The sequence below is a fragment of the Xiphophorus maculatus genome, chromosome 3 (genome assembly GCF_002775205.1).
Source record: "Xiphophorus maculatus strain JP 163 A chromosome 3, X_maculatus-5.0-male, whole genome shotgun sequence".
In the NCBI taxonomy this organism is placed as follows: Eukaryota; Metazoa; Chordata; class Actinopteri; order Cyprinodontiformes; family Poeciliidae; genus Xiphophorus; species Xiphophorus maculatus.
The window spans coordinates 6,681,784-6,694,743 of NC_036445.1; the positions used below are offsets into that span (position 1 = coordinate 6,681,784).

General features: G+C 37.7%; 1 protein-coding gene across 1 annotated transcript; it reads left to right on the forward strand.

Moving 5' to 3' along the window:
• The first annotated feature begins 108 nt into the window (after positions 1-108).
• Positions 109-7,145, forward strand: LOC102225777 (40S ribosomal protein S19). Its single transcript, XM_005795937.2, has 6 exons — positions 109-162; positions 1,685-1,755; positions 2,014-2,114; positions 2,277-2,460; positions 4,923-4,977; positions 7,087-7,145. The coding sequence occupies exons 2-6, from the start codon at positions 1,685-1,687 to the stop codon at positions 7,114-7,116; spliced, it is 441 nt and encodes a 146-aa protein (XP_005795994.1). The 5' UTR covers positions 109-162; the 3' UTR covers positions 7,117-7,145.
• The last annotated feature ends 5,815 nt before the right edge of the window (positions 7,146-12,960 follow it).

The window sequence follows — 12,960 nt, forward strand, 5'->3', positions numbered from 1 at the left end:
TTCTATTTATTTTATTAATTTTAATTCAATTGTTTATTTTATTTTCTGTAAACAGTTGCAACAGGAAGCACTTATGTCTCGCGAGAAAAAACAAGATTTGCCCGTTTCAACACGGGTGGGAAACCCCGTTCCTCCCTCTTCCCTCCGCTGTCCACAAGCGAGGTAAAGCGCTGTTTTTCTCTTATAACATTTATGTTCATAAATATCTTTAGAACGTATAAGTTTGCTTTTCAGATTCACCCTGCTGAGGTATAATACCTATTTAATTGAAGTATTCGGTCGTTGTCGTAAATAGTTGAATATGACTCTTAGTTTTTAAGTATTTTAAGAGTGCTGATTTTCAGTGTGCTGGTAGTAATGGCTGCCCCCATGCTGCCTCATTTGGCCTGCTACCGCACTTAACTGTCTTTTCCTCTTAATATGTTACGTGGTTACACCATATGGGTATCATAGCTTTTTTTTAAGTTTATTGGTTTATAAGCTTTACTGAATAGTGTTTTACGCCAAGTGTGGTAGTAAGCTAACATGCGACTCTGAAGCTAACACGCCGGCTACATCTGTTAGCTCTCCAAGTGTACTAGATCTGACTTTGTCTATAGGTGTATTGTGTATAATAATGCACCTTTGTTTTAAGTTTGCTTTTTAATTAAATACGTAAATATATTTCCCACATTGTGTTTAATACTGGATAAGAACAACAAGGGACATGGTCAGCAAATTAGCCGGTAGCTAGGAAGCTAATGCACAGGTCCTTGTAATATTGTGTGCTTTTTGTCCCTAGTTAAATAAAATTGAATTAAAATTAAAATCACGTCATTACTGTTGTTTTCCAGCAGTCACGTGAAGATAATAATTCATTTCACTGCAGTTGATGCCAGCACATGGAGCTTCTTGAACAGGATGCTTGCTGTGTACTCTGTTAAACCCTAATGGCTTCAGAAGTTTGAACATCATCATTTAATTAAAAATTTGAACTAAAAATAAAGAAATAACTTATTGAGCCACCTTTAACTTTTAAAGCTTATGTTTTTTCTGTCATTTTAAAAATATCATCCTTAATTCAGTTACCCATTTTGAACCCACATGAAATTGCTTACTATATTGTAATCCCATTGCTTGTCACATATGCACAATTTTGTTGAACAAAATGCTGAAATTCAGTAAGAGCAGTGGAGTTAAGGCGGAATCAAGTGGGGACAAAGTGTTTATGCATATTGTTGAGTATTATAATAGCTTTTATATCATACAGCCATTGCCTTATAGCTCCATGTTTAATTTACACCCTGAAGAACATTGCTAATGCATGTGCTGTGTGCAGTCTAGTGTTACATGTGGACAGACCTTTGTTGTTCATAGCATTGTTTCAAATGTGATCACTAATGTACTTCTGACTACTTACTATTTTCCTCTGTAATTTGTGACATTATCAAACCATTTAAAAGTTATTCTCTCAAATTGCTTTTACTTTTAATAATAGTTCTAATCCCTATAAATAAAATTTTATTGTATTAAAATGTTGATTTTTATTTTGCATGCTGTTTTTTATTTGTGTTGAATATACTGTCTGTTTCCTGTATATTATGGTGCTGCTATTTGATTTCCTAATTCTGGGATTAAAGAAATGCATATCTTATCCAGACATTGTACTGTCATGTATAATGCTGTGATGTTTAATCTCTTGCAGATGCCTGGTGTTACAGTGAAAGACGTCAACCAGCAGGAGTTTGTCCGTGCCCTTGCGGCTTTCCTGAAGAAGTCAGTATTATTTACCTGTTAATTTGATATTTTTATAGATTGTTACTAAATTGTACTTTGCATCTGTTTTTAGAACTTTTACAGAGTCCTTGTTCTTGTCTCTTTTCCATACGGTCATTTGTGGATAAACTTTCTCTGATTTCTTTGTAGTTTGAATTACTTGGGTTGTTGGAAACTGCTGATGTGAATTTTGTGTTGTTGGCTCCATTTAAAAAGTAGATTTATCAGATTTGATGCTGGTGTTTTTCTCCCCTCCAGGTCAGGAAAGCTGAAGGTGCCTGATTGGGTGGACCTTGTCAAGCTGGGTAAGCACAAAGAGCTTTCCCCCAGTGATGAGAACTGGTTCTACATCAGAGCTGGTAAGTATGAATATCTTTTGTGATTGAAATCATTTTCTGTATTGTAGGAGAGCAGTAATTTGCATGATTGCTTTTTATGTGGAACAACTTGACTTTTGTTTTAATTTGCCTCTGCGTGGGGTTAACAATACCTGATTTATTATTCTTAATCTTTCTCTGCAGCATCTACAGTTCGCCACCTGTATCTCAGGGGGGGTGCTGGTGTTGGCTCCATGACTAAGATCTATGGTGGTCGCAAGAGGAACGGTGTATGCCCTGCCCACTACAGCGTTGGATCAAAAAATGTGGCTCGCAAGGTGCTGCAGGCTCTTGAGCTCCTCAAGATGATTGAGAAGGATCCCAATGGGTAAGTGATGTTATGCATCAGCTTCTCTTGCAAATCTGTGAACAGGGAGTTCTATTCTGACTTGGGTGCACCTGTCTGTATTTAATGTTTTGAAGAGTTTAGCAAAAGAGTAAGTGTTTTATGACGGGTTGTTCTGATCACTTTCAATGTGGAGTATTTATTTATTTTTGCTTTAGGCAATATTTCAGTTCAAAGAGATGAAAGCGTAGATTATAGATCCTAAACCTGTTCTAGGTTGCCTTAAAGTTTCGATTCCACATGTTGTACAATTCTATGCATGATGGATTCATTTTCTTTTCATTTTTTGCAGTGAAAGGCACCATTTTCATCAATTTCTTATTGTAGCTTGGTCACGTTGTGGTGATGACACAGCCTCCAAATGCTTTTATTTTCCAACATATTTTGCTTGCTCTGCGTTGTTGACTTAGTTTTTCCATAATTAAAGGACATTAGTCTGGTTTAAAACTTGAGCTGATGTCTAAATGTCAGAGAGCTTCGCAGAAATGTCATACTTTCCTCAACAGAAGTTTTAACTAAGTCCATGTCATTTTTCTGCAGTAAGGATTTGATACTGATGAGATTTACTAGTATACCTGCATTGCATCAGTGTTAGTGAAGCACTAGAACTCCAGAGTAAATAGTTTTACATTTTATTGAGCTGAATTAAAATGAATGTTTTTAAACATGTTGCTGGTTAATGTAGAAATGCTCTGTATTGTTTTACATCAGAAATGTTTAGCAAATTTCTGGCTTGTTGAATTAAATGTATGGTAGTTCAGCATTTTTTAAATATAACTCATAAAGGTTACACCAAATATACTGATTCATTTTCCTCTGGAGATGATTCAGTGGATTCTCCATTTGCTGAGGTGAGACTTGGTCTCATTTTGTCAACCTGTATTTTTAACATTGAGTAAACTATCAAAAGTATTTATTCCGGCAACTAAACCAGTTCTGATTATGATTATGTTGACTGTTGAAGATGCTTTTGCACTCTATGAAATTTTATTGAAAACCTCAGTACTTTATTAGCCAGATAGTTGCAAAACTAGATTTCATAATAAGGGGAATAAATTAATGATAAAGGTTTGTTTGGCTTCGAGCTTGCATATACTCATTTGAATAAATATTTAATTGTTTATTGCAAATGTAAGTTTTTATTAAATAAAATGTACTAAGCCCACGATTAAAACTGTTGGCATTTCAAACTAAAACAAAAGCCAAAATTTTCCAACAGTTGTATTATTGTCGGTCTCGAATGTGTGAAGTTTGGTGGCGAGGAAATTATTTTACCAGGGTTGTTTTCAGTAGCTGGTGTCGACCTCTTGGTTCCTGTGAATGAGCTCCTGATGATTTTCATTCTCTCTAACTCAGTATGTGGGAGCCGGGGCATGTTTTGTCACAGCGCTCCATAACTGCTGAAAAATAAAAAGACAGAGTAAGGTAAAAGGGGAAAATGAGTACAACAGCTTAAGATGAAATTGTGGATAAAATACTGCCAGTTTGACAATATTTGGAATATTTAAAACAAAAGACTAATCATGACATCAACTGACATGAAATGCTTACTTTGTGATATGTTTTTTGCCCAGCAATAGTTTGTATCTTCAAAACTCCTTATAAATAAGCACTTTTTTCAGTTGTGCTGCTTAATAGCTAAACATTCTGTCAGCTTTTACAGCTCTGATTTTATATATATATATATATATATATATATATATATATATATATTCTGTGTATTCAAAGGGAAATGCTTTTTTTATTTTCCATTTCTGACTTTGCTGTATTCAGAAAGAATACTTCAGCTTAGAACAGAGTTGCATTTTAGAGCAGCAAATGGGAACACAGATTACACATGAGCAAAACACAGCTTGTTAACAAAACTGCCTTTGGTTAATGACTGTCTTGCTCTTGATGTTTTTTAATGAAAGCAAAACGGCTTGAAACGAGACGGTAAAAACCAACATTTTATTAATGACTCTGGAGGCAAGTGAAAACAAAATCTAGATTGGACGTCTTGGGGAAAACCCAGAATGTGACTTCAAACATTTCTGTCCCAACAACTGTTTCTCCTTTCTGTTGTGCCTTCATTGAAGCTAATGCTGCCCTCTGGAAACACTGTTGCTATTATTCTTTGACATAAACGGCCAGCTAACTGCCTGTTAGCAGACACCAATTCTCATCTTTTTTCTTTGAAACGTTTACTTTCAAAACGATGATTAAGAACTGCTGGGTTTTTTGAACTGCAACCCAGCAATTGAGATGTAATTACAAAACAATTGATTGTCATTTGTTTTAAAGTGCACCTGAAGCATAATTGTAAATTAGTCTTTTGAGTTTTTTTTTGTTCCCTCCCTAGTTTTGCATCTCCTATTGGAGAATTGATCAGCAGTTTACTCTTGTCACTTGGTCTATGGGGTATAAATAAATTCAGAGTTTGATCTTTTTCTCTTCCTACTTAGTGGCCGAAGACTGACCTCCCAGGGAACAAGAGACCTGGACAGAATTGCTGGCCAGGTGAGAAACAGTTTTCTGTATTAATTGTCCCACAATTTACCAAACTCAAAAAAAATCCAAGAACATAATTTGGTTTTTGTTTCATACTAAAACTATAGTGATTGCATCTCTTAATTTCCCTTTTTTATAACAGTAAAATGAATGTTTATGTGTTTTTTTCTAATGCATTTTACCAACTGCAGACTTTAGGAGGAAAATACATTTAAATCAAAATCAGAGCAGGAAACGTTTTCTGTAATAATTTCTATAAAATGACCTCACTAGGGTTTCAGCTAATGATGTCGACAAATCTATCAAAAATTTCTTCAACTAGTCAAAAATAATTTTAATCTAGCTCAGCTGTCTGTAGGTGAGAAATGTGTCAGCACCAGTCCTTGTTTAACTGGACCTTCTCATGCCTGTATCACAGTGGATACATCACCCTGGTGCTTCAGCATTACCATATAAATTAAAACTACACAGTCCCTTTTTCTTGAACCAGCTCATTTTTGTTTTGACGTTCTTCAGCACATAGAGAGACCCTATTGGTGTAAATTTACACCAATCAGTTGTACTGCTGTTTTAGTTGTTTAGATGCTCATTCATTGCAGTTGTGCCAGTGGTTGAAACTTTGTTGTCCAAACAACTTCCTGTTTTGCATCACACTTTCTGGAGTATTTAGAATCTGGAACATATTGAATTTGCTGTTTTTTTCCTGTTTGATTAAGTATGAGTAAAATATTTTCCATCTGGATTAGCTCAATTAGTGAACAGTGGAAAATCAAAACTGATTTTGCTCACTCTGCAACAAATAAAAGGTCTCAGATTATGAACTGTGCTTTAAGGAATCTGTTTATAGCATCGGATAATCTAATCCAGATTGAACAAGAGTTGAGAATTTTAAAAGGATTGATGTGAGTTGGTCTGGATGCCAACCAAGCAGTGAAAACCCCATTATCACACTACATGACCCGAGGCCAACTTCACAGTTGTGTGGTTTATCTTTTGTGCGACATGCAGACTATAAAGCTCAACAATCTTTTACACTCTTAATGCCAAATATGTTATAAAACCAGCTATATATGTGTAAGGAAGATGGGTCCAGTAGGAATTCTCATTTGCTTAAAATTTGATTTGGTTATGATTTCTCCAGATGTGACCTAGCTTATGAGAGAACATTTTGTGTTACGGGTTTGTAAATCAGACTCATTGCTGAAATAAAAAGCTTCAATCTTGTACTTCTAAGCATTTTAATGTTATTCCATCCTCAGTTTTTGCAGTAGCTCAATTTAGTGACAAACGGAGTGAAGCATTAAGCTTTTGAAATCATCACAAGGTTGCTGTTGTGGCTTTGATGCTGCGTCGTGTCAATGGCAGGAAGACGCCAGCCCCCCGTGTCACTTAGACATGCAAAGCTTTTCTGGCGGCACTTGTCCTGGGGCAGATTTTCTTCTGCAGCACGTTATTAGAATCGTTGCCCTTCGTTTAAAAACAAACCCTCACAGTTGGGCCTTGTCAAAAATCAAGAGAAGCAGCAACGTCTTGACAAGCCAAGGGTAAAAAGGGGTAAACATGAGGAGGGAATTTCATGCTTGGCGAGTTTGCCGTATGGCACCAGTTTTCTCCTTGTTTACCCATACTAATGAGCAGTATGCAGATGAGCAGACCTGAGCCGGCCCCGCCTTCCTGCCTGCTGCACTAAACTTTGCAAGATGTTGGCACGGCTCAACTTAACTCTCGTTATGTAGCTTCTAATGGCTTATTCATTCATCGCGACTCTTCTGCTCTGTATTATAGTATTAATGTTGATATTACCCACAACTGTAACGGAACGATTTCTTTTCCAAGATCTGTTCCTCTTAAATCCTTGTGAATTGATGGTAAGTCGCTCCCATGTGTTGCAGGCGCTGTTTGAAACACTATTGCAGAAACTGAAATGGGTGAAAATTAGAAGTAAAAGATGAACAAATGGGAGATTAAGCAGATGGGAAGTTTGATTAGATTGGAGTTGAAGGAGATTAAATGGTTAGCCATTTGTACCAACCATATGCCCCACATCCCCAAACTCACACATTTGTAGCAGCAGAAAGCTGAATTTAAAAATATAATATATTGTTTTCTTCTCCACAGGTTGCAGCTGCAAACAAGAAGTCTGTTTAATAAACCTTTTTTTCTGGACAAAGTCAAAATTGGTGTGTGTATTATTTGAGGAAAAATTAACATTTTAAATCATGTTCAGCATAAAGCTTTTTCATTTTAAGGCAGTAAGCTAAGTGCATGGCATGTCATTTTCGTGATCAAATATGAACTTTCACTCAAAAGCCTAATTGTGGGTGCTGTATTCATTAAATATTTAAGAAATGAACAGAGAGCTGCTCCTTCACTGAGCCATTGCAGGCTCCAGAAAATGGCCAGACATGATTGTTAAAGCGCCCTCTTTTTCTGTCACATCAGAGCTCTGTTGTTGCCACTGTGTTCACCTGTTGCCTTTTTTCAGCTTGTAGAGATTTGGTTGTCATCCCATGATGAGCAAATGTTTTAAGAACAATGATAGCAGATGATTAGATTTTCAGTAGCAGCACAGTTAATCTGCAAGTAAAATATATAGGGGACCACAGTGCCACCTGGAGGTTAAAATTACACTTAATTTATTTTACCAAAAGAAATAATCTATTTATTATGTTGGACTTGAAACTAATTTCATTTAAAATTTTCAAAAACTTTTTTTTATATAGCAAACCATTATTTTAATTCAATTTGTTCATAAAACTGACACGAATATTTTAGCTGTACAAAGGTTATTTTTTATCATTGTATTGTTTCCTTTTTGTTTTGGTTTGGCTGTCTGGGTTTGCTTAAGAGGCTGTCTGCACTGCTAATTAAAGCTTATGGAGACGGGGCACGAGACGCTTAATTTAACTGAGTGTTTACAATCCTGTAGAGGGTGCCAAAGCCTGCAGAATATGAATCATCTTGGACAGAGATGCCTCCATTTTCTTTTTAAATATAAAAGCTGTTACTCTTGAACCACATTTTTATGCAGTGGTTGTATATAAGGCTCTTTAAAAATGTGGAAACCAAAATTGGATTAAAAGTATAAAAGCTGTCAAGATTGGCCGAATATAATGGAAATGAACTGCAGCAGCTTCAAGGGGTGTTGGGAAATGCACAAAGTACAGATGAATGTCAGCAAAAAGGTTGGTTTGGAAATGAAACTCTTACAGGAAATAAATTACTCTTGGTGCTCTATTTAGTTTCTGTTTATGACTTGCAGCTATTTTAAAGTCGACTAAAATTTGAATAAGAATTTTCAATGTTGAAAATTTAGCCAGCTGAATACCCATGCATGTATTACAGTGTATATACACACATCTTGGTTTGGGCTTCTTTTTTGCGAATTACATTGACGCAAAGAGGCATAAAGCAGCTTTTAGTTTATTGCATTGCTCTGTGATGGGTCTCTTCACAATACTCCATTGATTCTCTATGGGCTTCAGGTCTGGCAGTTTGCTGGTCCATCAAGCTTGGTGATAACCATTAGACCTGATATTGGTACTTTTGGCAGTGTGGGCAGTTGCTGGTGAAAAATGAAATCCATAAAATAGAGGGAAAAATGGGCAAATATCATCAGATGAACTTTCCAAATGACAAACCAAGAAATTCTAACGTCTTCAACTAGCATGGATTTTGTCTTGATAAACTACTCCAGATGTAGGGACTTTGATTCTGAAGTAGCCCTTCAGTAACTAGGGGGGATCCTTTTAGTGGCCCCAGTATATGTGGCTAAACGGGGATTTGAGAGTTGGAACCATTACCGTACTCTACAGTAGATGTGGGGTCTGCAACTCTTAGAGGTCTCTACACCTGAACTAAATAATTAGGTCATTAATTGAAAGCTGGAAACTTACCTGCATACGAAGGAGGTAATTTACCTACTTGATTCAGGTGTGTTGAACAGAGTTGCATAGAAAAGTTGCAGGACAGCAGCCCTGGATTCACATTTGCACCGACTGGCTGTGTGTCAAGGCTACAGTTATCCTTGTATCATGCGCATGTTTTCTACAAAGCATTTTCTTTCCAGTCAATTTTTAGCTAATGTTGGATAAAGCTTCAAAAATTTTTCAAAGCAGTGAAATAAACAGCTGAAATGCATCACTTGGTAATGAAAGCAAATCCTTGAAAACCCATTTCAATGTTTGATTTAATTAGAATAGGTTGTTAAATTAGCATTTGGCATTTATTATCACTAATCTTCCTCATCTGGACTTGAAGATGGAGTTGTAAAGCACTAGTTTGCATGTATATGTGAATGTAATGATGTTGCAACATGCTTATTTAGTTAATTTGAGTGAATTTTGGAGGATCTGCACCGTGAAGCTCGACTCTGCTCACCCTGTCTGCAAAGCGAGTATTTTCTGACTCCTGTGTTTGGAAGATATTTTATTTGTTGACAGTAAGCCTCGCTGTGCTTCCCAGTCTGTCAACTTCTCTATCAATGTGTGTACAGTACACAGTGCATTGTGTGCTGTCCCGCCGGACTGAGTGTATACAGCTGTCTTTTTTTATGTTTTTTTTCTATATCAGTCATAACAGTCTCCAATTATTCTGTACTTCTCTCTGAGAATACATTGTAGTCTTTTCATGCTGCTATCCTAGCTCCCTCATCTTTCAATCTTCCCTTCTTTCGGCCCTCCGTCCGCCCACTCCCTGCTGTTTTTGTTTGGAGAACAGCTGTTTCTAAACACCTGAACCCATCATTGCTTCCTACCTTGTCCATTCCCTCTCCTGCGGTTCTCACCCCCTGCTCCCCCATCCTGATTGTGCTTTTTCCTTCTACCCTGTAATTTAGAGGAGAGAAGAAGCAACATGTCCTTGAGTGGAAGATAGAAATGTGTGGAATCTCGACACACTTATTTCTGTTTTCTCCACACTGTCCATGAATGTGGCTGTAGATTTTATCTATATATAGGGAGAGTATATGCCTTCTTTCCAGGCAATTTCCTTTGCAGTCAGTCAACTTGTTTGTGCACCATTTGTCATTATCAGCAGGCTTCACTGCTGCTGAGCAATTACCACATTTAACAAATGCACACTCAAGTAGTTAGTCAGGGCCCTGCGCTGGTATGGGGGTGGCCGCACCTTCTCGCTCGCCCTCTCTCAGCCAGGTCTCTGGCAGCTGGGAGCCTGATCACTCCGGGAATGGATGCAGACCTGCCTCTCACCTCCTCGGGGCTGGAAGGCGTAGATAACTAAGAAATGCTTCGCTGCAGCTCAGGCCTCTCCAAATAGAACCGCTATCAGGACAGCCTACACACACTGTCAGCCCACAGCTTCATGCCCTGTGGCATGTTTTCTCTGAAGACATGACATTCCCCAGAAAGTTTTCCCGGCATTCCCAGAGCCCTGTCACATTGAGTCAACGGAGCAGTGGGGGAATGCAGATGCAGCCCGCCCAGTAAGGATAATGACTATGCTTCCTGTTTGGGGAATGCAATGTTTTCTCATAATCTGCATTGTTTTCATATTTGAAGAATGATTTCAAGTTTCACTTTACTTTGCAATTTTAAAACCAAATCTCAAAGTTAAATCTTCCCTGTGCGCTTGATATCGAATCTTAAGCCGTTGGTGGTGATCTGATCTGGAATCGGCATGCTGTGTGTTTCATGCCGTCTGCAGTGGGTTTGTTCGTGTTTGCTGGACTCTTCACAGAAATTATGGGCTAAAAGGTCAAAGCTGTTTCACTGAAGAGGTGAGCTTCACTAAGAAAACTTCCCCTGTGATAAAAGTAGGCATGGGTTGGTGTGAGATTAAAAATTCAATAAAAAATATTATATTCATACTTTGAAAGTGAAAATCAAGTATGTAATGTGATCTAAATAGTTTACTTAAGAAATTATTCCTACTGTGGCCAAAGTTATTTACAATTACTCCAGTTTGTTTATTTTGATTTTAGTTTTTTGCAGAAATACACATTAATGTAAGCCATAATACCACTGAAAATGTTAAATTAAATCAATTCAAAAATTGAAACATTTAGATCCATTATATTGAAATGTATATATTTTAGGCATTTTTGATGATTATGGCTCACAACTATCAAAAACCCAACATTTGCTCTTTTGCTCTTGAACAAAACTTTTGCTCCTCCATGCTGGCAACTTTTTAAAATCTTCACCTTGATATCAGTAAGTGACCCCTGCCTGGACAGAAGTCAGGGTCACACACTCCTCTGCTGCTGCATCTAAGAGCAGCTGATAGATGGGTGGTGTTTCATTTGTGTGTGAAAGAAAGACTTGACAGTCAGAGGGTGCTATGTACATCTGTCTTCTATATGTGTGTTGCTGTTCATCTGTGTGCTGTCAACTCTAATTCCTCATCCTGTTTGGCCTGAGAGCAGGTGGTGTAAACATGCAACGTGCCGCTCAGTCTGCCTGGCACCACACGGCGCTGTTGCACGGCCCCCAGCAGGTGTGTTTGCACGCTGGCGTGCGTGTGTGTGTGTCAGTGACTTGAGTGTGTGGCTGCTTAGCTTTTGAGTCTGAATCCCCTCCACCTGTCACACAGGGTGGGGTACAAAGGGAGGATGACGGGGTGCAGAACAGATGCTGTCTGCTCAGCCAGTCAAACTGTCTCAATTGCACGGTGTGCAATATGTGCACGTGTTTATGTGGAAAGCCTGTATTATTTCTTCAGTGTGTGCATGCTCAGAAGCTTAAAAGTCAGTCATACTTTGATGCCTTGGGTGCGCGGCTTCTTCAGTGCAGAACAAAAGAGCGACAGAGAGAGACAGCGTGACACCGAACGGCTGTGGAGATACTGGACACTAGCTGAATGTTATGGAAGAAACTCTGTGTTTTTCCAACCTTGCATTTCTCTACAACTTCCACTATCTATGTCTGTGGGAGAAATGGCATGTCTTCAAAGAAATGCCAAGTGTCAGAAAGTGTCCAAATCTTTTAAGAACTCGGCCAACAGAGCAGCTTCTACCAGATTCTTGGATGCTCAGCCTAAAACCCCACACATCTCAGATCGAGGTCACTTAACATGGAAAAAGAAAGGTTTAAAAATTGTGTGAATGTGAAGATGTTAGAGATACTCCTTGGGATGAAACTGTATGCTCATCTTGCATTTTTAGACCTTCTGCTGAGATTGATTCTGTGTGGGGTTTAGCATGAACATAAAACTTTTGGGTCAAAAATTGCTCAATTTTTTGCAGAGATAAATTTAGGGCAAAGAAAGCTTCCAATCTCTAACAAAATTTAAGCAGAGAGTGGCATGCTGGGGTCACCAAGTTGCCATACCAACCATTAGATGTTATCTATGTGCAGAAAAAATTGTTTAGAAGAGATGACAGAAAAAAAAGACCTGTCTGGCCCATCATTACCAACATAAACATATGAATTTATAACAGATGTGCAGTGTTTATGTGCATGCCTGAGCATGTGTGTGTAGACCTTGGGAATCTATTTCCAGGTTTTTGTCATGCTGTTGAAATCATAACATGTCTCTTTCACTCTGCAGAGTTCCTGGTTCTCCGGTCTTGTTCAGTAAATTTTGTTGTGGTTGCATTTTTTCGCCTTGGTTTGTCTCTTCACTAACTTGTAATGAACAAGTTTGAACAAATCATTCCTTCCACTTACCTTTCGTAATAATATACTCAGATACATCTGTCGGTGAACATTTCAGAACTAAAAAATGTTATTCATTTTTAGAATTTTATCTGAGACTTATTTATGTTTTGGGTCTTTTGTTAGCCTTAAGCTAAAATTATCAAAATGAACAGAAATGAATCCTTGTAGTATATTACTCATGCAATGGATCTACACGAGATTATATTTTTTAACCAATTTCGTAAAATCAACTTTTCAATGGCTTTTTTTGTGTCTAATAAGATGTAGCAGCATAAAATAAACATGGATTATTCTTCTGTGCTCTACTATTTTGTAAATATGTATTAATGTACATATTTAGAAGCCTTGCTTCTGTGTGACATGCTTGCATATA